The sequence below is a fragment of the Scyliorhinus canicula genome, chromosome 3, assembly GCF_902713615.1.
Source record: "Scyliorhinus canicula chromosome 3, sScyCan1.1, whole genome shotgun sequence".
Lineage (NCBI taxonomy): Eukaryota > Metazoa > Chordata > Chondrichthyes > Carcharhiniformes > Scyliorhinidae > Scyliorhinus > Scyliorhinus canicula.
In genome coordinates this window covers 135,721,609-135,747,192 of record NC_052148.1, presented here as the reverse complement: position 1 = coordinate 135,747,192, position 25,584 = coordinate 135,721,609, and the positions used below count along the sequence as shown (strand labels likewise).

The following is a 25,584-nucleotide window of genomic DNA, read 5'->3' as shown; positions in this document are numbered from 1 at the left end:
AAGTGACTGGAGAGTGCGGAGATCGTCCCTGCATAACTTATAAACGTGAAAGGGAAAAAGTTGCAGGAGGGGATGGTCAGCCGTGATCATGCCTGGGTAACAGGTCGAACTTTTAAAATGAAATAAAAATACTCCGCAGTCTTGAGGAAAACCGCTCTCAACGTCGGTGCAACACTGAATCAATCCCCCGCCTGCCTGGCCCATCACAGGGTGGAGCCGGCGGGGGGGGTGCAGGGGATGCCTTTCCGGAGGGCCGCACTGTGTCCAGCACAAAGTTCCGGGTCCAGGATGTCGACGTGGCGGCGCCGAGAGAGGCGGGGGGAGAGAGAGACAGGGCGCGAGGCGAGGCGGCGCGCGCGGACAGGTGAGCCCCGAGCCCCGAGCCCCGGGTCCGGGAGGTTTGAAGTGTCACGGACTCGGGTGCAGACCCAGGGTGTCAGCTGTCGCTCAGGGACTGATGTCAGGACAAAGTAGACTGTCTAACTTTTAGGCTCACTGTGAGTGACCGGTCTCCGATAGTTTCACAAGTTGCACACCTAGAATATGCAGGTAGACATTAAACTGACCCAGGGAGACTAGTAGGAAATGTTCTTGGTGCTCATTATTATTATTATATACATAATTACAGCGTTGAAGGAGCCAGCAACTTGCATTCATAATGGTTTTGCAACAACCCCCAAAGTGCTGGAGTGTCAATATCAAGAACTGGCACAGACCCGGGTAAAGAAATATTCAAGCAGATAGACCTCCAAAAGCTTGGTCAGCATCTGAAAGGAAGAAAGTGAGGCGCGGAGGGCTGTAGCAGCTTGCGACCCGGGCAACTTAAGGCACCAATTCTGGAGTAATTCAAAACGGGAATGCTCCGAAGGCTTGAATTGGGGGAGTGCAGTTTATCTTATTCTATCATGGGATGTTGGGTCGCTGGAATAGTCAGCACTTGCTGACATAAATGTCAGGCAATGACCATTCCACCAAGAGAGAATCCAACTATCTCCCCTTGACATTTATTCATTTACGGGACAAGGGCATTGATAGCCAGGTCAGCATTTAATGCCCATACCTCAAGAAGGTGATGATGAATCGCCTTCTTGAACAGCTGTAGTGCATTTTGTGTAGGTTCTCTGTTCGGAAGGGAGTTCCAGGATTTTGACCCAGCAACACGAAAGTAACAGCAATATAGTTCTCTGTCAGGATGGTGTGTGGCTTGAAGGGGGACTTCCAGGTGCTGATTTTTCCGGGCATCTGCTGTCCTTGTCTCTTTTGCAGGTAGATGTTGTTTGTTTGGAAGGTGCTGTGGAAGGAGCCTTGGTGAGCTGCCACAGGGCATCTTGGTACACACTGCTGCCAATGTGCAGCAGTGGTGGAGGGGAGAGAGTGAATGTTCAAGGCAGTGTATGGGTTGCTTTCTCCTGGATGGTGTTGAGCTTCTTGAGTGTAGGTGGAGCTGCATTCATCCAGGCAAATGGAGAGTATTGCATCGCCACCTGACTTGTGCCTTGTAGAGATGGTGGACGGACTTTGGCAAGTCAGGACGTGAGTTACATGCTGCAGAATTCCTAGCTTCTTACCTGCTCTTTTGGCATTTTATTTAAATGGCTGGTCCTGTTCAGTTTCTGGTTAGTGGTAACCTACAAAATGTTCATAGTGGAGGATTCAATGATAGTAATGCAGTTGAATGTTGGAGGAAGATGGTCATTGTTTGACATTTGTGTAGCCTGAATTTTACTTGCCACTTAGCGCAAACTGAGTGTGGTCCCAGTCTTTATGCATACGGACATGGCTGCTTCAGTATCTGAAGAGTTGCAAATGGTGCTGAATGTTGTGCAATCATCAGCAAACATCCCATTTCTGACCTTGTGATGGAGGAAAAATAATTGAAGAGCTGAAGATGGTTGGGCCTGGGACACTACCACGAGAAACTCCTGAAGTTATGTCCTAGGACTAAGATGATTAGCTTCCAACAATCACAACCATCTTCCTTTGTGCTAGGTATGACTCAAACCAGTGGAGAGTTTTTCCCTTGATTTCCATCGACTTCAATTTTGTTCATGCTCCTTGATGCCATACTTAGTCAAATGCTGCTTTGATGTCAAGAGTAAATGCTCTCACCTCACCTCTTAGCTCTTCTTCAGCTCTTCTGACTATGTTTGGACCAAGGCTATATATAATGAGGTAGGAGCCAAGTGACCCTGCCAGAATCCAAATTGACTCTCCGTGAACAGATCTTTGCTGAGCAAGTACTGTTTGATAGTATTGTCAACGATATTTTCTATTGCTTTGCTAATGATCAAGAGTAGACTGATGGGGCATTTAATTGGCTGGATTAGATCTGCCTTGCTTTTTGTGGATAGAAAATACCTGAGAAAATTTTCCATGTTGCTGGGTAGATGCCATTGTTGTAGCTGTTCTGGAACAGATTGGCTAGATGTGCGGCTAGTTCTGGAGCACAGGTTTTCATGACAGCTGGGATGTTGTCAGGGCCCATAGCCTTTGCTTTATACAGTGCCTTCAGCTGTTTCTTGATGTCACATGGAGTGAATCGAATTGGCTGAAAACTGGAACCTGTGATGCTGGTGCCTCGGGAGAAAACTGCGATGGATCAACTACTCAGCTATTCTGGCTGATGATTACAGTAAATGTTTCAGCTTTATCTTTTGCACAGATGTACCGGACCTCTCCCATTATTGAGAGTGGGGATATTTGTGGACACTTTTCCGCCAGTTGTTTAATTGTCTACCACCATTCACAACTGGATGTGGCAGTATTCAGAGCTTAGATCTGAGTATTTGTATGTGGCATCATTTAGTTCAATCTATGGCATGCTGCTTCCACTGATAGGCATGCCAATAGTCCTGTGTTGTAGCTTCACCAGGTTAACATTTTTAGGTGTCCCTGGTGCTCTCCTTGAACCAGGCTTGATAGCGATGGTCAAGTGAGAAATAAGCTGGGCCATGGGAATACAGATTTTGATTGAGGGCCTCTGTTCTGTCTAAAGGACCTTGTGTATGCTCTGTTTTCATCTAAATCTATACTATTTAGCATGGTGTGGGTCCATCCAACACGGTGAAGAGGGGGCTTCATCTCACAAGTACTGTGTGTTGGCACTCCTACCGATACTGTCTTGGATGTGTCTGTGAGGCCAAGGTCTGTTAGCGCTAGCAGCAATGACGAACTGCTAGCCTCTGTCAGTGAGTGAAACTTCTGCTCTCGGGGACTTAAGAGTGTAAGGCCCAAAATGGCCGCTTCAGCGCTTGCAGAGCACTTAATTCCATCGGGCCTCCCTCACAAAACTGATGGTGGCTCCCCACCAGTTCTCCGATCATTGGGACAAGCCTTGTTGGTCCAACTAAAATCAACCATTGGCACACGTTTGTTCATTTTTTAATGTTTGCTTGCTTGTGTTTTAAATGCTTCAACTGTCTGCATTTGAGAGATTTGAAATAAATGTGAGTGGTAATAGCATTTTATTTGATAGGTATGATTTGCAATGTCTGAAGCAGAGGATGGCAAAAGGGGTGATATTTCAGCTGCGGTGGCAAGCTTATCAGTGGAAGATGGGTTCGGTGTGCCACCCGGAAATGGTGCTGATTTTTCAGCCACGATACCATCTTCTCAAGTAAGTGATTGTTCGGAGTCTGGCCCCAGTCAACTGCCAACTGACAATAGGAGTTCAATCCAACAAGACACTGAACACCATCCTTGGGCTTTGAATGAGCCAAAACAGAGTGATCTAGTAGAAGAGGCTGTGGGAAAAGATGCTCTGTTGCCAGAAGAGACATTCAAGAGCATATCTGCTGAGTGTGAGGAAACAGTAAGTCTTGAATCAGAATTCGGCAAACCTCCGACTTTGGATGAACATGCATCAACAAAGGATAATATTATTGAGGTATGTGGTGCATTTGGAAGTTAATTTTTAAACAGTCAGAATAAAGTTCTCATTACTATGCAGGTTTCTAATTCTTCAGCTCTGTTGAGATCTCTACAGACATCGGGCGTGATTTAACGGAGAAAAAACAGCCGCATTTTGGGTGAATTTAGCAGGGTGTTTCTCGTAGCCTGCAATGCCGAGAATGACTCTGCTGTCAAACGGGACTCTTTTTTTTGGCCTCGGTGAGAAATGCCCCGTCGAGGCCACACTTAACTTCATTTCCTGCTCGTCATTTTAAAATGCCGCCTGATCTCTGGATCTCCCACTGTGGCCTCTAAACCCCCCCCCCCCCCCCCAAAACTTACCTCTGGGGGGGGGGTCCTCGAGCCCCCTCCTCACACCACCCCATAAGGGCAGGATGCCCAATCACTGGCAGTGCCAACATGGCACCCATGCACCTTGGCACTGCAGGGGTGCCCAGGTGGCACCGCCACAGTGCCAAGCTGGCAGTGCGAAGGTGCCCAGGTAGCAGAGTGCTAGGGTACCACCCTGCCCAGAGCCCAATCTCCGATGGCCTGGGAGACACGCCATTATGACTGGTCCACATTTGTGTGGAACAGTGCTAAGCAACTCCCAGGTGATGACTCCCAGGCGCGAGCATTCGATTCTAAACCTAGGGAGAATCCAGAGTTGATATATTTAGGCGAGCCTAATTACTCACTTTAAAAATGTACGTCTGGATCCCGCCCAGCGAGGACGCGATCCAGATCGCGATGCGTCGCGAGATCTCGTTAGAGGTGTCCTGGGCGCCGCAAATCATGCGAGAGGCATCTGGCCTTGTCGTGCCACCGAGTCGGGCACGAAGAGGCCGTTCGATCGGGCCAATATCTTGTGCCTCTTATTCTTGTCAGCTACATTTTTTTATGATGGCTAGGATGACAATTTACCATCGCTGCAGACTGAATGGAATGCAAACTGGGGCTGTACAAATATTTTCTAATCAAATTAAATTATTGGCTTATTTTAATAAATCATCATAACTGGTGTAGTTAAAATCCTGCGATCAGTGCATGTGTATGTATAATATAAAATGGATAATTTCTATGCATTATACAAATCTGATCCAGTACGTGAAGTTTTGTGTCTGTATTCCAAAAATTGCATCCATATTATAAATTAAAATGTATTTAATTTTGCATGATCTAGCAGAGTTACTGAATAGCAATCAGGATTGATAACTCTGCGTCTTTCACCCCTCTTTCACTGTCACCGAGATGCCGAGGCTAGTTGTGTTCCCCAATGCTGGCTGGCAGAATTTCCTTTCTCCAAAATGAATTTTTCTGATAGTTAATGATTACAGTTTGAAGCATTGAGTATTCTAATTTGTGTGTATGATCAGTGACTTCCATTTCAAATAAATGGCAAAGCGTTATTCCTATCAGTTCGGACAGTGTCTGAAACATTCAGTCCTGTTTTCTGTGGGATGGCTTGGATATACTTTGTTAATGACAAACAATGTAAAGTTATGGTTTTCTATTTTTGACATAACAAGATCTGTTATTCTTACCTCACCACATGTGCATCAATCATCAGGTTCTACAGAAAAGATGCCAATTCTTAGATAAATAAAATACTTTGGATATGCTGCATGCCTTCTTTATGTTAGTTGTTACTTTGTTCCTCTCTAGCACCCGCTTCCCAAAACTTAGCTTTAGGGTTGTATTTTCATCCTCAGGGTGAGTAGTGGGAGTCAAAAATTCCTGATTCGACCTGCCTGCCTCGGGAGTGTCAGAATACATATGGGGCTTGACTGACAGTCCAGAAATCTGTTAGCCCATGAAACACCTGAGCCTGGAGAAAACATTACTTGATTGGCATCTCTGGATCTTTGACCTATACTGTCAATTGCACAATGTTTATTTACATGAGAAAAAGAGGTTTCTTCTGTTGATACTTCAAAGAATCTGGATGATTGACACTTTTATTGGCCTGTAGCAAACTCACTTTCTAAGCAAGTGGAAAGTTATGAATTGGTTTACTTTAAAGTTTTATTTATACATCATACTGTCACTGTAGGGTTAATTTATTCTGTACAGTGCATAGAGAGTGAATGGGTATGGAAGTGCCAATGCTTTACATGAGCATGTGAGGCTCTAGCAGGTAGGTCAGGACCATTTACTTTAAAAACAATCTTTTGAACCTTCTTCCACGTGCAGACTAACTCAAAGCCTTGTCCTTTCAGAACCTAAACTGAGTATTGGTGAATAAATGCTGTTTAATAATATTAGTGCTTCCATTACTTTTCTTATGATTCAAAGTCAGCTGACAGATGATAATTGGCCAGATTGGATTTATGCTGCCTTTTGTGGACAAAATGTAACTGGGCAATTTTCCACATTGGTTGAGGCCAGTATTCTAGCTGTAATGGAGCAATTTGTCTAGAGATGTGGCTAGTTCTTGAACACAAGTCTTCAGTACAATAGCAAAATATTGTTGGGGATCACATTGGCTGAGGTCTGACATCTTTGGTGGTGTGAAGGTAAGGAGGAGACTGAGAAGGACTGTGCCTCAGCACTTCTGCATCAGGAACATATATTGGAAACCTATGTACAGAACCTTCCATCTTTGTCTGAGCCTAAATCCCTGCTTTGAAGTTTTCTGTAGGCAATGCAAGTTTGTAAAGTCAAAGAATACGTCCAACTATTTATTTGTCTAATATAACTAATACCCACCATTTTATGAAATGATACCATGGTTACTGTGCAGATTATGTACAGTCAGAGGTCCTCAAAGTACCTTGTGCTATTAAATGTATAATAGATAAACATTTTCTTTTGTGCATCAATTCTACAGGATTCAACTTCAAATAAAGGTAAAGCCTGGGGATCCTGGGGAACCTGGGGGAAATCGCTGCTGTCCACAGCAACAGCAACTGTTGGTAAGTGTCATGGAAGAAATCTAGTGACAAAGAGCACTAAAAGTACACTGACTATGGAGTTTTCCAGAGAGGAGTCCAGTAGCTTTACAGATTAGCATACAGGTTAACACATTAATGCAGTGGCCCTCGTATTACTGATTGATGGGGGGGGGGGGGGGGGGGGAATATACATTTTTTTCTTTTATGAAATATGCTTTAAATCATTATCTGTATATTGAATAAATTAATAGTTATAATACAATTGCAGGTCACGGGCTGAGCACTGTAATGGAGAAGGCAGAAGCATCCCTCAAAATACACAGTAGTACTCAAGCATCCGAAGAGAGGGAACTGTCTGAGCCCAGTGAAGTTACCTCAGCATCAGGTAGCTAAAAAAAGAGGCTGAATTGAGTTTTTTTTCTTTCTATTTTTTTCCTTCTCTTTTGAAGGTACTGACTCCTTGTTTGGGTGTACTTCAAATGCATTGGGCGAGATTCTCCGCAAATGCGGAGAATCGTAAAGGCTGCCGTGGGACAGGCCGTGACCCACGGCAGCCTTCACGCCCACTTCCGGGGCCGATTCTCCCCCCGTGCGTCACGGCGGTGCGGCCTTGACGACGGTCGTCAAGGCCGCACGTCAAGCGTCATGCGGCTGACACGGCCGATGACGTCAGCTGCACAGGCGCAGGTTGGACAACGCCAACCCACACATGTGCAGTTGGCGTCTTTTCCCTCAGCCGCCCGGCAAGATGTGGCGGCTTGATCTTGCGGGGCGGCGGAAGGAAAAGAGTGTGTCCGTTACGGATGCACGGACCAATCGCGGGCCTATGCCCCCCTTGCCACGGCTGTGGTACTGCCATGGCAATCGGGCCCCCAGATGCCCCAAACGGGCATCTGGCGCCCGTTTCACGACGGCAGCGAGCAGGTGTGTTTGCTGCCGTGTTGAAACAGCGTGAAGGCCCGGCCGCTCGGCCCATCGGCTTCGGAGAATCGCCGCTCGCCGTAAAAAACGGCGAGTGGCGATTCGTGCCGTGGGTCGGCGTCGGGGGGGAGAATAGCGGGAGGACGTGAAAAATGTCGGGAGACCCGCCCGCTATTCTCCCACCTGGCGTGGGGGGAGGAGAATCGCGCCCATTGTGTGCGCCTTCTAGTAGTCTTGCTAAAAGTGCTTTGTTTTGCAACTTTCAAATTTATCAGCAGTGGTTCCTGGGGATCCATCACCAGCATCAGTGACTGTTTTATGTAGAAATCTAGGCACCAACAACACCTGATTACTGGAAATACTTAAATTATGGAAATAGCTACATCAATGCTCTGTCTGTTGAATAGGCTCTAGCCTTCCTCATTTGGGCAATTCCATCTATCTTGCATCAGATTATCAGACTGTTAATTTTACATTGAGTTCCCCCTCATGTGTTGTCTCCTCTGTCTTACCCATGCACTTCAAAACAGTTATCTAGAGCTAGCATGTAACCATGCCTGGATGACTTAGTTTACCTGAACCCATTTGTATGTGTGTTTTGTTCCCCAGCTCATCACTTTAAATACTCTTCCTTTTTTCCTCTTCTCTTTTTATCCCGTACCATGAGTCACTCTGCCCTCATAAACCTTAATTCTACAGATTTCATCTTTCCTCCTATCCTGCTATAATCCCATGCATGACTCCCTCATAAATTGCTTGACAGTTTCTCTCTGTGCCTCCCATGGCATCTTCTAAAAGGTCGAGTAAGACTCTTACTACTGCGTCCTAACAAACAGTAACCTCAATTGCAGTATCCTACTTAACTCCCATATGGTGTACCTACCGGGGGTTAATCTTGCCAACCTCCTTCCCATCCCTCTTATCAATCCCAGCTTTGACCTGTGGATGCTTCTGGTGGGTTGGCTATTGTCAGTCCTCCTCACCCCCCTCCCTACCCAAGGTCAACACCTCCACCCTATCCCCATAACCCAGTAACCCCACCCAACACTAAGGGCAATTTTGGTCACTAAGGGCAATTTATCATGGCCAATCCACATAACCTGCATGTCTTTGGGAGGAAACCAGAGCACCCGGAAGAAACCCACGCAGACACGGAGAGAACGTGCAGACTCCGCACAGACAGTGACCCAGCGGGGAATCGAACCTGGGACCCTGGCGCTGTGAAGCTACAGTGCTATCCACTTGTGCTACCGTGCTGCCCACTTGTGCTACCATGCTGCCCATCCTTATTCTGTATTACACCAACTTTCTGAAAGAGATTATCTTCTCTTTCACAGACTCTGCCTCCAATATTGTCAGATTAATTGTCTGACATCCAGTGCAGAATGAGCAAAGATTTTCTCCAACCAACTATTGGGAAGACCAAAACCATTGTTTTCAATCCCCAACTGACTTATTTTCTAGTCACCGACTCCATCTGCCTCTCTGGCAAATGGCTGAGGCTAAACCAGACATTCACAACCTTAGTGTTAGATTTAACCACATCCACATCATCACTAAGATCACATATTTTAACCTCTCTAACATTTCCTGATTCCTTCCCTGCCTCTTGTTGAACCCCTCAGCAATGCCTTTGCTCCTCTTGGTTGAACACTAATGCAAAGGCAAAATGGTGCAGATGCTGAAAATAAAAACAGAAAGAACTCAAGTCAGGCAGCATCTGTGGAGAGAAAAAATAAGTTTAATGTTTAAGATCTGTGACCTTTTATCAGAATCTATTTGTTTTCTTCAGTTATACTACTGCTGTTTGGTCTTTCCTTGGTTTTAATTGTCCAATATTTTATCATGCCCTTGCTTTCCTAATTTCTTTTTTAATTTTATCCTTGTACTTTCAGTATTCAAGGCTTTTTGCAGTATTGAGTTGTTGACATCTGACACGTGTTTCTCTTTTTTTTGCCATGACACGTTCTGAATGCTCTTTGACATAGGGGATGGGGAAGGAACTAGACTTGGAGTCCAAACCTTTTTCTAGTGGGTACATATTTGCTCTGATCTCTTTCTTATCTCCTTGAATGCCTCCAAATATCTGACACTAATTTGCCTCCAAGTTGTTTCCAGTCCACTTTTGCCAAATCACACCTCGGCTTTCTAAATTTGGCCTTTTCACAGTTGGGAACTTTTACTCCTCTATCTTTATCTTTCTCCATAACTACACTAAATCTAACTAAATTATGATCACTACGACTAAAATGCTGTCCCACTAATGCCCCTTCCACCTGCCCAGCTTATTCCGCTAAAGCTATCTTGAGGTCCTAATTTTTAATTTATTTTCCAGCTTCCTAAAATCTGCCTGTAGGAACTCATCCAACAAAGTCAGGTGGTTCTGTTGAATTCAGGGAGCAGACCATGATGATGTCTTTGGATGTCAGGGAATGGGTCATTTTGGGAGGATAATCACATTTCTATTTTAAAATGGAGTCCAGTTTAGTTGGTCCTTGTCAAGTGCTGTGCAGCAAAGAAGAAAGCATTTTTTTTGGAAATACAATTAAACATTGTCAAGTCCTCATAAGTCTCAAGAACACAAGTACTGTTTGAACCTATTTCTAGTGTCAAGGGATATGGAGACCAAGATGCAGCTAAAATGATTTCTATATTTATTGGATTTATTATGGGAAATTGTTTAAAGGAATTGATAGAATTGTGCAGCTTCAAATTCCCTAATAATTGAGATATGTTGTGATCCTAGTAGATTGTTTTACTTCCCTGGACAGATCCACAAGAAGAAACCCATTCTGAAGATGTTCCACCCTCGTCCCCCACTACTGGATCTCGTGGCATGTTGTCAACAATTTCTAATGTTGTTCAAAGCACAGTAAGTGAAATGAGACATCCTCGTTGACATGGGAAGCCCACATTATGATTTTTATGCAAGATTTCGTCCTTTTTAATCAACTACTTTCAGTCTTGTTTAATTTAGTTAACATTCATTGACATGATCTTTCATAACGTTTTTCATACCCAAATGATAAAGGGGGCAACATACTTAAACACGTCAACCAATGCTGGCTTCCACATAACCTAAACTCTTGCATTGTCCATTGTTCTAGAAATAATTCAGTAATGTAAGTGGGTTTAGAATCAGCAACTGTCTGATGAACATGTTTACAATAGGTGGTGCTGTATGTGGTAAGTTACAAAGTGGATTAATTTATCAACTGTAAAAATGGTGATCAGCTATAAATATTACATATTGTTTTTTGTGGTTTCTGTTTAGGGTAAGACTGTGATCACTGGTGGCTTGGATGCACTAGAATTTATTGGCAAGAAGACCATGAATGTTCTTGCAGAAAGTGATCCTGGATTCAAGAAAACAAAGATATTAATACATCGAACTGCAACTTTGTCCCAGGTATTGAGAATGAATCTCATAACTACAGTAGCATTTTGATACTAAATTAAATAACTTTACGTTTTTATTGATCTCATCTTCACACTTGCAATCACTTGTTTTTTCCGTTTTAGTTTGTAAGTTAGTATGAATTGGTCAGTTTATAAAATAGGACACTGAGTGGTATGGGGCAGGAAACAACTGCGCTGTGCCACACAATGATGGAACAAGTTTATGTGCCTGCGCAGTGTCCTTTGTTGAGCTCCAGCTTCTTAGACCCAGTAGCTAGGGTCTCACATATCTGCTAGTGGCCTTCTTAGAACACCAATGAAGTTTGAAAGAAAGTTTGTTATCATGGATATTGATGTTACATGATGCATTAATACCGGGAAAGGGGAGGAAAATAAATGAGTAAGAAAAGGGAATGTTGCCCTCATTTAAAAAAAAAAATACTGATGCAATGTATTTGAATGTGCACAACTGTCAGCTGTAGTACCTAGCAGAACTTTTTTAACATTTCACAGTATCCAATTTAATGAGTCCTCCAAATGACACACTAAAAGCTTAGTGGCTACTGTCCGTGGCCTACTATTGCAAATACAAATTTTATTACATATTTAAATGTCAATTTGGAATCTCATTTTCACAAAAGAGAATATCTAAATTCTTTTAATTGTCTTAAAAGCTGCAACATTTTTTGGAATTAAACAGGAATAGGAGTAGGCTATTTAACTCTGGAGTTTGCTGCATCATTTAATGGTATTGTGGCTGATCTGCAACCTAACTCCACTTACCCAGCTTTGCCCCATATCCTGTAATACCTAACAGAAAACTGTCAATCTCAGTTTTGAAATTAACAATTGCCATTTACTCAGAAGCAAATTTCTATCACTGTTTTTGTGCAGAAATTATTCCTAATTCCACTCCAGTATTTAGACTATGCTGCCTAGTCCTAGATTCCCAACCAGTGGAAATGTATTTTCTCTATCATTTGTTCCTCTTAATATCTTAAAAACATGATCAAGTCAAAGGAAGATTTGCATTCATATCATGTTTTTCCATACCACCGAGTGTCCCAAAGCACTTTACCACCAATTAAATCATTCAAACACATATCAGAAGTGGCCACAGAGCTACCAAGTGCCTTGGCAGGCTGTTTAAAAGGCCTTACCTGGTTCTGTGTGCCTTTGTCCCAGTAACGTTTTTAAACATTAGGTCCTTTTGCACTCATCTCTCATGCTCCCTCACCCTCCGCCCACCCGTTCCAACCCATGATCGCTCCTATCCTCCATGTCAATCCATGCTCCCCACCCACCCCCAGTGGCCTCTTACATGTGTCAATGTAATGCTAATTCATGTCTCACTACCCACTATCCTTTCCCTTTACAACATCCATGCCAACTCTCCCAGTATCCACCATAGGTAGACCTCAGAAGCTGTGCTGAGCTGAATTCAATAAAATTCTAATCATCTATTATAAACTTCTCGAGATAAAAAAAGACCCATTTATGAAAGCCCATTCAACACATTTAGCTCCACTCGACTTTGTTAAATCAAACATTTGTATTCATAGACAGCATCAAAGACAGCTTTAGCAACCTCATTAAGCTGTCAATCAAATGGAAATTTACAGCCCTGCAAACTGATAGTTTAAAAATGGGTCTTGAGCTTCTGGATCACAGTACAGCTCCTCATTTTAGCAGGTTCTCAGTGTCTCCACGTCTCTGCAAAGTCCAGATCAACAATTTCTCCTTGTAATTTAGTGGAATAGCAATTTGTTTTAATTGATGTAGATCTTTTAGATTTCTTTTTAAACTTACTTAACTACTTGACGCAGGAAAAAACTCAAGCAAGGATGTTTATTTCCTTCTAAACCTTGGCACAGTGCTGTACTAGTTTATGCATACTTTTCTTCAGCATTTGCCATGAATATAAGGTTGAGAGGAACAAATGTTGTTGTTCTTGATGGTCAGTTGTGGAGAAAACTGTTAATACTTCTGATAGGTAACTAGACAAACCCACAAATGGAAAACGACAAGTGGCTGAATTTTTCATGCTCCGTTTTGGTACATGTGATAAAAATTCACCTGTTCCCAGCTGAGGAATTTGAGGTTTGGTGGGAAGGGTTGGAAGTGCATTAGGTCGAACTATAAAGGAGCCCAAGTTTTATCTCGGTACAGAATAGAAATTGGACTAGTGTCACACCATGGTAAGGCTCATTCATTATGATTTCAATAACTACCAAAATGTGCAAATTTATCCATCAAGATTTTCATTCCACAACCTGAACATTGAGGCATATTGGAAAGGGTCAGGAGCCCGTACATAAAACTGCAATAGCAATTCAATCTTGCATTTTTCATAGCATCTGAATTGCTATCGTGTGGACATATTTGACTCTTGTTACACACTGCATGATGAGATATGCACATTTCACTTAAAATCAGTGCTGACCATCTTATTCATATCTGAATTTATTCATATATATATATATATATAATATAACAATGCTTTAACTTGTATTTAATTTTTCCAAGTAGATGTTAAGGGAAGCAAAAGAAAAAGAGAAACAACAACTTTCTCACCAAATTACTGCTGAGAAGACTGCTCACTATGGAATGTTGTTCGACGATTTTCAAGGCCTTTCTCATTTGGAGGCTTTGGAAATTCTGTCCAATGAGAGTGAAATAAAAGTGAGTTTTGAAGATTTTCTCTTGCTGTCCTATTCTCTATTTCTATTTTCTTTATTTAGCTTTCTTTCTCTTTACAAATTTACAACCCCCTATTAATGACTTTGAGAGTAAAACTAAGTTTATTGATGAGACCAAGCGAGATAGGACAATCAGCTGAGAGGCAAACAAAGAGGCTGCAAAGACATGTAGGTCGGTTAAGAGACCAATAGGGAGACAGATAGAGTATAATGTGGGGAAAGTGTGGTGATTCATGGAGCACCACCATAAGTCCCACCTCTGCTTTCTCCCACCGACATTTTCCTATAAGCTTAGGTACATGACATTGTTGTGGGCTCATTGTGAGCCTCTCCTCATTAAGCTTGTATGCAAAGATACAGTTCAAAGCAGCACTGAAGATGCTAAGCATGCCAGATGGAATCTACACTGTTACATAAAAATTGACTAACTTTAATGAATGCATCACCAGTCTCGATTCCAGGTCTCCTGCTGCCCTTCGAAATGTGGGAAGTTTTACTGTTGCCAATTTCCGCGATAAAACATTTGACTCTGAAGTAATTCAGGACATGGCCTGCTTTTCGACTGATCCGCCTCCTTTTCCATGCCTTTACCTGCTCATAGGACAGTAGGTCTGTCCTTTAGGGAATTAGCTCCATTTGGTTAAAATAGCAGTTGCTTCCTGTTTCATATTAAAGGCGGCTTTGTAATCTGGAATTGAAGCCACCTCCTGATTCCATTGTCCAATGGGAAAATCTGGCCCGAAGGTTAGTCTCTCCAGTTAAAGGCCTGACTGTTTGAAAGTGAAATGGGGAGGAATTTTTTTTTTAATTTTCATTTAAATTTCCAACATTTTGAGGATGAATTTCTTTAGAGAGGGTTGTGAGTCTTTGGAATTCTGTATCCAAGAGGACTGTTGATGGTCAGTAATTGAGTATATTCAAAGCCAAGATAGATTTTTGGACTCTGGGCAATTGAGGGGTATGATGAACAGGCAGTTAAGTGGTATTGAAGTCAAAGACCAGTCATATTGTTTTCATAGAATCCCTACATTGCAGAAGGAGACCATTCAGCCCATCGAGTCTGCACCGACCCTCCGAAAGAACATGGGACCCAGGTCCACTCCCTGGCCCACCCCACTCTTTTTCTCATAACTCCTTAACCTAACCTGCACATCTTTGGACTGTGGGAGGAAACCGGAGCACCCGGAGGAAACCCACGCACACACGGGGAGGACGTGCAGACTCCGCACAGACAGTGACCCAGCCGGGAATCGAACCTGGGACCCTGGAGCTGTGAAGCATTTATGCTAACCACCATGCTACCGCACTGCCCCCTCTTTGGACTGTTGAAGGAAACTGGAGCACCCGGAGGAAATACAAGCAGACATGGGGAGAGCATGCAGACTCCTCATAAACAAGTCACCCAAGGCTGATATTGAACCTGGATCTCTGGTGCGGTGAGGCAACGGTGCTAACCACTGTGCCACCGGAACCACCCTTTTTGATTTGCAAGTAGGCTTGAAGGATCATATAGCCTTCTCCTATTCCTTGTTGTGTTCCGTTTATTCTTTGAATTATGCAGCCAATACCTAGTAAGCATAAGTTGAGTACAGGAATTATAACAACAGTAGTTTTAACAAAACTTACTATGAACAATTCATCTAAGGACCAATACAATGATCCCAGTTAAAAACCAAAGCACATCTCTGTAAAGTTCAAATTGTTCACTGGCAGAACAATTCTGCAGCAAAGCTATTTCATGAATATGATTATTTTGCAGGGAGTGAGATAAATAAGACACTACAGTATAGTGTGAGCATTCAAAATGAGATAGAGGTCCCTTCTCTTTAAGTGACAGCATAACGAAATTTAAAAATTGTAGCCTTTTTAAAGTCTCAGAAATTATGAAGGTGAATACATCCTGTAGGCAAGTGAAGGAGCAGTGCGAAACCTAACCACCATTTTGGGGTGATTATGCTTCCATGTTGAAGGGTGTCCTGTTTAAAACTCCAGAGCATCCTCCACAACAGGACATTAGTACCTTGTATGATTTATTAAAATTAATTTACAGGATGTGGGGCTTCACTGGCTAGACCAGCATATGTTGCCCATCCCTAAATGCCCTTGAAAAGGTGGTGGTGAAGTCCCTGTGGTGTAGGTACATCCACGGTGCTGTTAGGAAGGAAATTCCAGGATTTTGACACAGCGACAATGAAATAGCGGTGATATATTTCCAAGTCAGAATGAAGAGCGACTTGGAGGGGAACTTCTAATTGAAAGATTCTGTTCCAAATGTCTTGAACTTGCTCTATTTTTATCACTTGTCCGTCCATGGCATTCACACTTTATAGATCTATTGTTACATCTGGTGCCTACCTCAACGCCTCTAGCAACATTCAAAATAAGAATTTAAAGTGAATCATAATGTTGATTCCTCCACACAGACTGCCTGGTGCAACAAACAACTGGAAGACAGCATGAAATAGGCTGTTCAGCCCATCAAGTCTGCCCTGCCATTGAATGAAATCATAACTAATCAGTTATGATAATCCTCAACTCCACTTTCCCGCCATGTCCCTATAACCCTTGATTCACTTCCAGATTAAAAACCTGTTTATCTCAGTCTTGAACATTCGTAATGGCCCAGCCTCTACAGCCCTTGCGGTAAAGAATTCCACAGATCCACTATCCTCATCTCTATATTAAATGGGCAGTGTGGGGTGGCTTTAATGGGAATTCCCATTGAAAGCGGAGGGAATAGAGAATCACACCACCAGCGAATGTCACGCCACCTCCCATCGCCGAGAAACACGCTGCTAGCAGGCCAGAGAATTCTGCCCTATGTGCCTCAATAAGATCCCTCATTCTGCTAAAACTCCAATAACTACAGGCCCAACCTACTCAACCTCTCTTCATAAGAAATTACCTCCATACTTGGGGTCAATGTAATGAATCTTCTCTGGACTGCCTCCAATGCCGGTATATGTTTCCATAGATAAGGGGACCAAAACTGTTCACGGTATTCCGGATGTTGCCTTGTCTAGTTTTAACAAAACTTCCCTATTTTTATATTCTGTTCCGTATTACCTGCTGAACTTGCATTTTGTGATTTATGCAAGAGGACCCCCAATCACTCTGTGCTGCAGCTTTCTGCAGTCTTTCCCTATTTAACTAATATTCAGCTCCTTTATTCTTCCTACCAAAGTGCATATAAGATGAACATGAAAGGCTTCCTTTGTCTGACCTCTGTGGAAACTTTTGGTTTATGCAAATCTTTGAAACATCTGTAACCGCAAAGGTAGCAGAGTACTAAGTTTTAATGTGTATTTTCACTTCCTGAAGAAAGTTATTGGGGCTTTTTCACATAAATAGGGAGGAAGTAAATAGACTCTCCTGAAGTTGAATGTGTATTTTCACTTCCTGAAGAAAGTTATTGGGGCTTTTTCACATAAATAGGGAGGAAGTAAATAGACTCTCCTGAAGGATCTTAAAAAATTGCTTTTATTCTTTCAACCTAACTTTGTTTTTATTATCATTCTTCTGTGTTATTTTTTCCACCACACATTTTCATTTTAACTTTCTTTCACTTTGTTTTGTCTTACAATTATGTGCAGCTATAAGTTACATTTTAAATCGAACCATAGAAGAACCATAAAATTCCTAAGGTGCAGTAGGAGGCCATTTGGCCCATTGGGTCTGCACCGACCCTCAGAAAGGGCACCCTACCTAGGTCCACTCCCTGCCCTATCCCTGTAACCCCACCTAATCTGCACATGCTTGGACAGTAAGGGGAAATTTAGCATAGCTAATCCACCTAGCCTGCACTTTGGACTGTGGGAGGAAACCACGCTGACATGGGAGAACGTGCAAACTCCACACAGACCGTCACCCAAGGCGGCATTAAACCCGGGTCCCTGGAGCGGTGAGGCAGCAGTGCTAACTCTGTGTCACCCCATTCTACAAAAATGCACCAATTTTTATTTATCCACCTATTCTGTTAAACCTCTGAGCTGATCGGATGGAACTGAGATGAATGTAGATTCTAAATAAATACTAGGAAAAGTGGCAACTGCAATCACTGCACATTGCTTCAGTGAAATATTTCTCAATGTTCTTGGACTGGTGCTGGGATCAGTAGAAACATGGTACCATGCAAGACAGGGGGTTTCATAACATTTAATTGTTGTCTTCAAAACAGGAAACATTGAATGATATAATTAAACAGAAGACATTTCCACTGGCGGGTGAAAGCAGAACTAGGGGGCATAGCCTCAAAATAAGGGGAAGTAGATTTAGGACTGAGCTTAGGAGCAACTTCTTCACCCAAAGGGTTGTGAATCTATGGAATTCCTTGCCCAGTGAAGCAGTTGAGGCTCCTTCATTAAATGTTTTTAAGATAACGATAGATAGTTTTTTGAAGAATAAAGGGATTAAGGGTTATGGTGTTCGGGCCGGAAAGCGGAGCTGAGTCCACAAAAGATCAGCCATGATCTCATTGAATGGCGGAGCAGGCTTGAGGTACCAGATGGCCTACTCCTGCTCCTAGTTCTCATGTTCTAATGTTCTCATTTAGTTCTCATTTGAGCTGCATTTTCCAGTTCTTTCTTTGACATAATTAGAGCAATTGTAGCACCAGAGCTTGACATTTACAAATCTGTAGACATTGTTATGGTTACTTGAAAAAAAAAGAATAGAGCATAATTACCTTGGGACGTAGTTCCTCAACATTGTCTTTTTCCATATTAATACTTAATGTAAAAACTATTGCACGAGGATTTACAATCTGATTTGTAGGGCAAAATTTAACGTTCGGCAGGGTTTTCTGCCCTGCTATGTGAAGAGTCAGCAGAGAATGCATCCTGTCGATTGCGGTTGTCCTTCAGCCATTTGACACTCAGCATTAATTGGCTGGAGGCAGGACATTCTCTCCTGACTCTCGAGAAAGACTTGCTTCAGAGAGCTGCCAGCTAATCTATTTGGGAGCAGTGATCACAGATGGGCCTGCAATTGATCCCACTAGCTGAAGTGCCGGAGAACGCAGGACTGGATAGGTCTGGATCTCATGACATAGAGGGGTGGCCGAGCAGGGAACAGAGTACAGGTTGGGACTCCCGATGGAAAGGTCTGGTGGGGACAGAGCATCTGGAGGTGTGGGGGGGGGGGGGGGGGGGGGGATGTTGATCAGGTTGGAAGTGTGTGGTGGGGTCCCCACTGCCTCCCCCTGATTAAGTCTTGTGTGGGAAGACTTGAGGACAGCGTTCCTGCTTGGATAGCAATTGAAACTCTTAAGTAGGCAATTATTACCCACTTAATTTTCATAGCAACACAGGGGATTTTCACAGTAAGTTCATTGCAGTGTTAATGTAGACCTACTAGTGACAATAATAAAGATTATTATTAATAATAACCATATCCAGCACGACTAGGGTACTTGTAGGGAGACCCTATTGGGTTTGCACCTGGCCTCTCGTTCAAAGACACTCATTGACTGATTAAGAGGCCCAGCAACAGGAATGGGGTACCTGCTGAGAGTCATCCTCTGTCCTTTCATCTGCCTTCCCTCAATTACCTTTCTCCAAGGATCCGCGATGATCCCCGGTGAAGGTCCGAGTGAATTACTGGCAGCAGCCACCACTGCCAATGGCTCTGCGTAATGGGGAGCTGCCAGCTTCAGATTAACCAGCAGCTCTCAGGCAGGGTATCCACCGAAATGGAACTGTAGCAAGTAAATGTCTGCCATGGAGCCAGGAGTCCCATAGCAGAGTTCCTGGTGCTATTTAGGGCCTTAATTCCCATAGAACTCCTGGAAATTAGAGCAATGGTAGGGTATCCACCGAAATGGAACTGTAGCAAGTAAATGTCTGCCATGGAGCCAGGAGTCCCATAGCAGAGTTCCTGGTGCTATTTAGGGCCTTAATTCCCATAGAACTCCTGGAAATTAGAGCAATGGATATGCTGGCAATTTTGGAGGCTGACATCAGGCCTTTTCCACCGCCCTATTAAATTCCACCCATTATTCTTAAATCACTTGATTAAAGATTGTTTTTTACTTTTCAGGTTCAGTCTATTTTGATGTCTCTCTCAGGAGATGAGTTGGAGACTCTGAGAAAAGACTTGATCAGTATTAAAGATGTCTTCTTACTAAAAGAATTAAATACAGAGGAAGAGCAAGAGGAGCAAAAAGGTATGCTAATGTGATATTTTTGTCTCTGCTCAGTTTCTTAAAAGATGTGAAGACTTGGCATTAGAAAGCTTTTCAGAAGTAACAAGTATGATGTAACTAAAACTGAAAAGTTCTGAGAATTTTAATCTTCAGACTGTTTTTGAGATTCTGAATTTGTTAAGTTATGGTTAGCTAAATAATAGTTACTGTGTCTCTACATATAATTTGAATTCAGGCCTGTCAAATAAGACCTGAATATTAAAATATATATGTACATATATAATTTGTGCATATATACAAAATATGTACAAAATTTCAATATTATCGATGACAGACTTCAAAATCAACAAGTAACAACATTTCATAAGAAAATAGCTCACAACTTTTCACCATGCCATTATCCAGAGTGACCAACTTGCTGAAAAGGTTTAGGGACACTGCCATGGGGGCCAGTAGAGCACCAGGGTGGTGTGGTACTGTCAGGGCTGTGAGAACAGTGTAGGTGAGGTAATGATTGTGCCAATGCAGTGAGCGAGGGGTTGTGGTGCGGGGTAGATGGTTGTGAGGGAGTTCAAAGGGAAGCAGAGGGTACTGTGCATGCATGGGATTTAACAGTCTGAATTATGGGAAGAACAGTGTCCCAGATGCATGCAACTAGGGACATGGGACAGAGCTCGGTGATTCCACAACCAACAGATCAGCTAAGATTGGCCATCCTGCCCCATCCAACCACGAATGGTGGTGGACAATTAAACAACTCATTGGAGTAGAAAGATCCACAAATACACCATCCTCAATGATGGGAGGGCCCAACACATCAGTGCAAAAGATGAGGCTGAAGCAGTTGCTATAATCTTCAGCCAGAAATGCTGACTGGATGATCCTTCTCTTGCTGACATCCTCTACATCCCAGATGTCAGTCTTCAGCCAATGTGATTCACTCCACATGATATCAAGAAATGGCTGAAGGCACTGGATACTGAAAATATCTATGCACCGTGACAATATCCTGGCAATACTACTGAAGACTTGTGCTCTAAAACCTGCTGTGCCCCTAGCCAAGCTGTCCCAGTCAGCTACAGCGCTGGCATCTATCCAGCAATGTGAAAATTGCCCAAGTATATCCTGTACACAAAAGCAGGACAAATCCAACCTGCCAATTACTTGAAGAACAGTTCTTAGGCTAACAATCCTGACTCTCTAAAGCTTACTTGCCATTTATAAGGCACAAATCAGGAATGTAAATGTAATGGAATACCTCCACTTGCCTGGATAGGTTCAGCTCCAACTCTAGAAGCTTGACACCATCCAGGACAAAGCAGCCTGCTTGATTGGCATCCCACCCGCAAACATTTGCTCCTTCCACCAAAGATGCACAGTGGCAGCAGTGTATACCATCTAAAAGATGCACTGCAGGAACTCACCAAGGTTTCTTTGGCAGCACCTTCCAGACCCACGGCCAGTACCATCTAGAGGAACAAGAACAGCAGATATATGGGAACACCACCATCTGGATGTATGCCACAAGCTATATCATCATTTCTGCACTTTCACTAGGTCACAAATCCTGCACTCCCTCCCCAACTGCACTGTTGTGTATGTACACCACACAAACTGCAGCAGTTCAAGAAGGTGGCCCACCACCACCTTCTCAGGGGCACTTAAGGATGGGCAACAAACGCTGGCCTAGCCAGTGAAGTTCACATCCCATCAATATGTAAATAGTCCAACTCGGAAAGGGGCCATACTGGACCTGGTATTGGGGAATGATCCCGGCCAGGTGGCTGATGTTTCAGTCGGTGATTACTTTGGGAATAGTCATCACAATTCCGTAAGTTTTAGAATACTCATGGACACGGACAAAAGTGGTCCGAAAGAAAGAGTACTAAATTGGGGAAAGGCAGAGTATAACAAAATTCGGCAGGAGCTAGAGAATGTGGATTGGGAGCAGCAGTTTAAGGTTAAATCCACATTTGAAGGTGGTAGCGCAGGTTGATAGAGTGGTCAAGAAGGCATACAGCATGATTGCCTTCATCGGACGGGGTATTGAGTACAAGAGTTGGCAGGTCATGTTACAGTTGTATCAGAATTTGGTTCGGCCACATTTGGAATACTGCGTGCAGTTCTGGTCGCCACATTACCAGAAGGATGTGGATGCTTTGGAGAGGGTGCAGAGGAGGTTCACCAGGATGTTGCCTGGCATGGAGGGTGCTAGCTATGAAGAAAGGTTGAGTAGATTAGGATTGTTTTTGTTGGAAAGACGGAGGTTGAGGGGGGACCTGATTTGAGGTCTACAAAATTATGAGAGGTATGGACAGGGTGGATAGCAACAAGCTTTTCCCAAGAGTGGTGGTGTCAGTTACAAGGGGTCACGATTTCAAGGTGAGAGGGGGAAAGTTTAAGGGAGATGTGCGTGGAAAGTTTTTTACGCAAAGGGTGGTGGGTGCCTGGAACGCTTTACCAGCGGAGGTGGTCGAGGCGGGCACGATAGCATCATTTAAGATGCATCTAGACAGGTATATGAACAGGCGGGAACAGAGAGACGTAGACCTTGGAAAATAGGAGACGGGTCTACATAAAGGATCTGGATCGGCGCAGGCTGGGAGGGCCGAAGGGCCTGTTCCTGTGCTGTAATTTTCTTTGTTCTTTATTCTATCAAAGAATTTTTTAAGAATTGGATTCAATTACCAGGAATCTTGGTCTCCCTACCATTACCTTAACTACAAACAGGACAGATTAACCACCAATGAAACCACCTCTGCCCAGAAAACTAGGTCAGCTGAGGTTCTTCTGTGGAGAATTTCTGTAGTAGTTCAAACCCTGGTACATGGGAAGAAGATGAGACTCATTCACCCTTTGAGTCTGTTTCGCCATTTGATGAAATCATGGCTGATCTGCAACCGAACTCCATCTACCCACTTTTGCCTCAAATCCCTTAATACCTTTGCTTAGCAAAATTCTATCACACTTTGATTTAAAATGAGTAATTGATCTAGCATCAATTACCATTTGTGAAAGAGAGTTCCAAACTTCCATCACCCTGTGTCTAGAAGTGTGTACTAATTCCACTCCTGAGAGGTTTGGCTCTAATGTTTAGATGCTGTCCCCTAGTCCTCAGATTCCCATCTAACAGATATAGCGTCTCTAGCCTGTCTGTTCTCCTTAATATCTTGAAAACCTTGATCAAGACACCCCTTGACTTCTAAGTTTGTAGAAATTTAACCCTGATTTGTGTAATATCGCCTCATAATTTAACCCTTGGAGTCCAGGTATCATTCAGTGTAAATCTCCCTCAAAGTATGTATATTCTTCCTAGGATGTCGTGCCTAAAACTGTTCATAGTACTCCATGTAGCCTAACCATAATCTACCTATGTATTCCTGAAGCATGACTTCTACCCTCTTGTATTCTAAACCTCTAGTTATACAGGAACCTTGGAGTGCATATTCACAGATCCTTGAAGGTAGTAGAAGGTGATTGGCGAGACATAGAATATAAGAGCAGGGAAATTTTGTTGGAAATGTATAAAATACAAATTAGGCCTCAGCGTGGAGTACTGTGAACAGAAGTATATGCTTGCCCTAAAGTCGGTATAGAGGAAGTCAATGAGAATGTTGTCAGGAATGGAGATTTTCTTTGAGACAGAGGAGTCTGAGGGGAGGTATTTAATTGAAGTGTATAAAATTATGAAGGACCTATTTAGAGTGGTAAAAAGGGCTCATTTCCCTTAGCTGAGAGTTCAATAACAAGGCGGCATAAAGTTAAAGTAATTGAAGAGAGATTAGCAGGGAGTTGAGAAGAAATTGTTTCCTCAAACAGTGTTGGTGACCTGGGACTCTGCCTGAAAGGGTGCTGGGGAGGAAAGCCTGATTGCATTTAAAACCTACTTGGATATACAATCAAAATGTCATAACATACAGTCCAAGAACTGAAAAATGGGATTAAATACATTAACCCTGTACAATAGCATAGACATAATGGGCCAAATAGCCTTCTCTGATGTAGATTTTCTATGTCTCTATAAAGGCCAGCATTCCATTAGCCTTTTTGATTATTTTCTATACCTTGTTATGACCAGAATGGTGGGTGGTGGGGGGGGGGGGGGGGGGGGGGGCTGCCCTGCCCTGCCCTGTTTATCTAGCCCCACTACTCCGCAGCGTTTAAAAGTTTAATGCCCTCACCAAACAGCCAATTATTTACAGTTGCCAATGTTAGACACAGAATAACTAGGCTTCTTTCAATAATCTCATGATTTATTAGAAATCAAAACTTTTCTTTTAAGTTGCAAGACCTGCTACACACACAACTGGACACTGGAAGTGTAACTATTTATCCCTTTTTTTTAAATATCCAAGCGCATGCACATACACAAATCAACAGATAGGGTCTCTGCAGAGATGGGCATTGGAGAATAGATTTTATAAAATAAAGGATAAAGTTCGCAAGGTTTCGATGTAGTCAATCTGGAGCTCCCTCATGTAACGAAAGTCTGTTGGACCAATAGATGCCTGGAAGTTCTCACTAACAAAGCTTCAGCATTGAGGAGTATATCGAGCAGGATCAATTCTTCTTATCTCAGATTTGCAGACAAGATATACTCAAATGAGGATTCTCTGGCTGCAGGTTGCTAACCATATATGGAATTTCTGGAAAGGCAAAGAGAGAGAAAGCCAGGGCATCCTTTCTTCTCAGCTTATCCCCCCAAAACACACTGATTTCAAAAATAACAGGTCCAGAACCTAAAGCTTGTCTCTGTCATTTGATTTCCAGCAAGTCACTAGCCTTTGCCTTTACCAATCTTTTGCCCATCAATTAAAAGTGATTGCAATTCAAAACAAACAAACAACTCTTGCCTTTCAAGTACCCCTCAAGTACCATTTAGCTCAATTGGCTCGACAGCTGGTTCATGATGCAGAGCAAGGCCAGAAGCCTATACCAGTTGAGGTTATTCATGAAGGCCTTGCCTTCTTAATCCTTGCCCCTCGCCTGACGTGTGGTGACCCTCAGATTAAATCAGCACCAGTCAGCTCTCCCCCTCAAAGGGGAAAGCAGACTATGGTCATTTGGGGCTGTGGTGACTTTAACTTTACCGTACCATGTTGGTCAGGTTATCTCTGAGAAAATGCATGCTTGTTGACAGACCAAGGTGAACTTATGGCCTTTCATACTGTGCCTAAACATATTTTAAAATACAAATACAGTTTTGAAGGAGATGATTCTAACAATTAGTTCATGACATTTTAACCTGGGCCCCCTCAGGTGTCTCTGGACCAGTGCTGTTGCTACGTTTCCTCATTTAAAATGAACCCTGTTTCCCTAAATCAACTGTTCCTTTACAGTAAATATTGACCCTAATCAATATTCAACATCCCTGCAAATTTCATATTTTTGTGAATACCACCATATATGTTTTCAAGGGACCCACATTTTTCTTGATATTCTCTCTCCTATTGTGAAAGATTTTGTTAATTTTTCCTAGTTGCCAGAATCTGTGCTTTTTTAAAATGTTTGTATGCTTTTACTTTTAGTTTTATACGTTAACCTCTTTCATTTTCCACAGCTAAAAGCTAAATTTGGCTCTTATCTCTTAGGGGCATAAAACTGGTTTTATTACTACTTTTTAAACACCTCCCACCAA

The 25,584-nt window shown here is 42.9% G+C and overlaps 1 protein-coding gene across 4 annotated transcripts in view; it reads left to right on the top strand.

Annotated features, from left to right (window-relative positions):
- The first annotated feature begins 228 nt into the window (after positions 1-228).
- The window catches only part of LOC119962988 (protein NOXP20-like), a 47,814-nt gene continuing 22,458 nt past the window's right edge, over positions 229-25,584 (top strand). Inside the window, exons 1-8 of one of the 4 annotated variants that reach the window (XM_038791410.1) lie at positions 230-364; positions 3,476-3,886; positions 6,722-6,806; positions 7,054-7,170; positions 10,478-10,578; positions 10,981-11,115; positions 13,635-13,787; positions 19,841-19,967. In XM_038791410.1, the coding sequence (XP_038647338.1) occupies positions 3,488-3,886; positions 6,722-6,806; positions 7,054-7,170; positions 10,478-10,578; positions 10,981-11,115; positions 13,635-13,787; positions 19,841-19,967 (1,117 nt within the window). In that variant the 5' untranslated portion in view covers positions 230-364; positions 3,476-3,487. Of the gene's footprint in view, positions 550-3,475; positions 3,887-6,721; positions 6,807-7,053; positions 7,171-10,477; positions 10,579-10,980; positions 11,116-13,634; positions 13,788-19,840; positions 19,968-25,584 lie in introns of all 4 variants that reach the window. The other 3 variants (XM_038791412.1, XM_038791413.1, XM_038791414.1) reach the window with 3 other exon arrangements.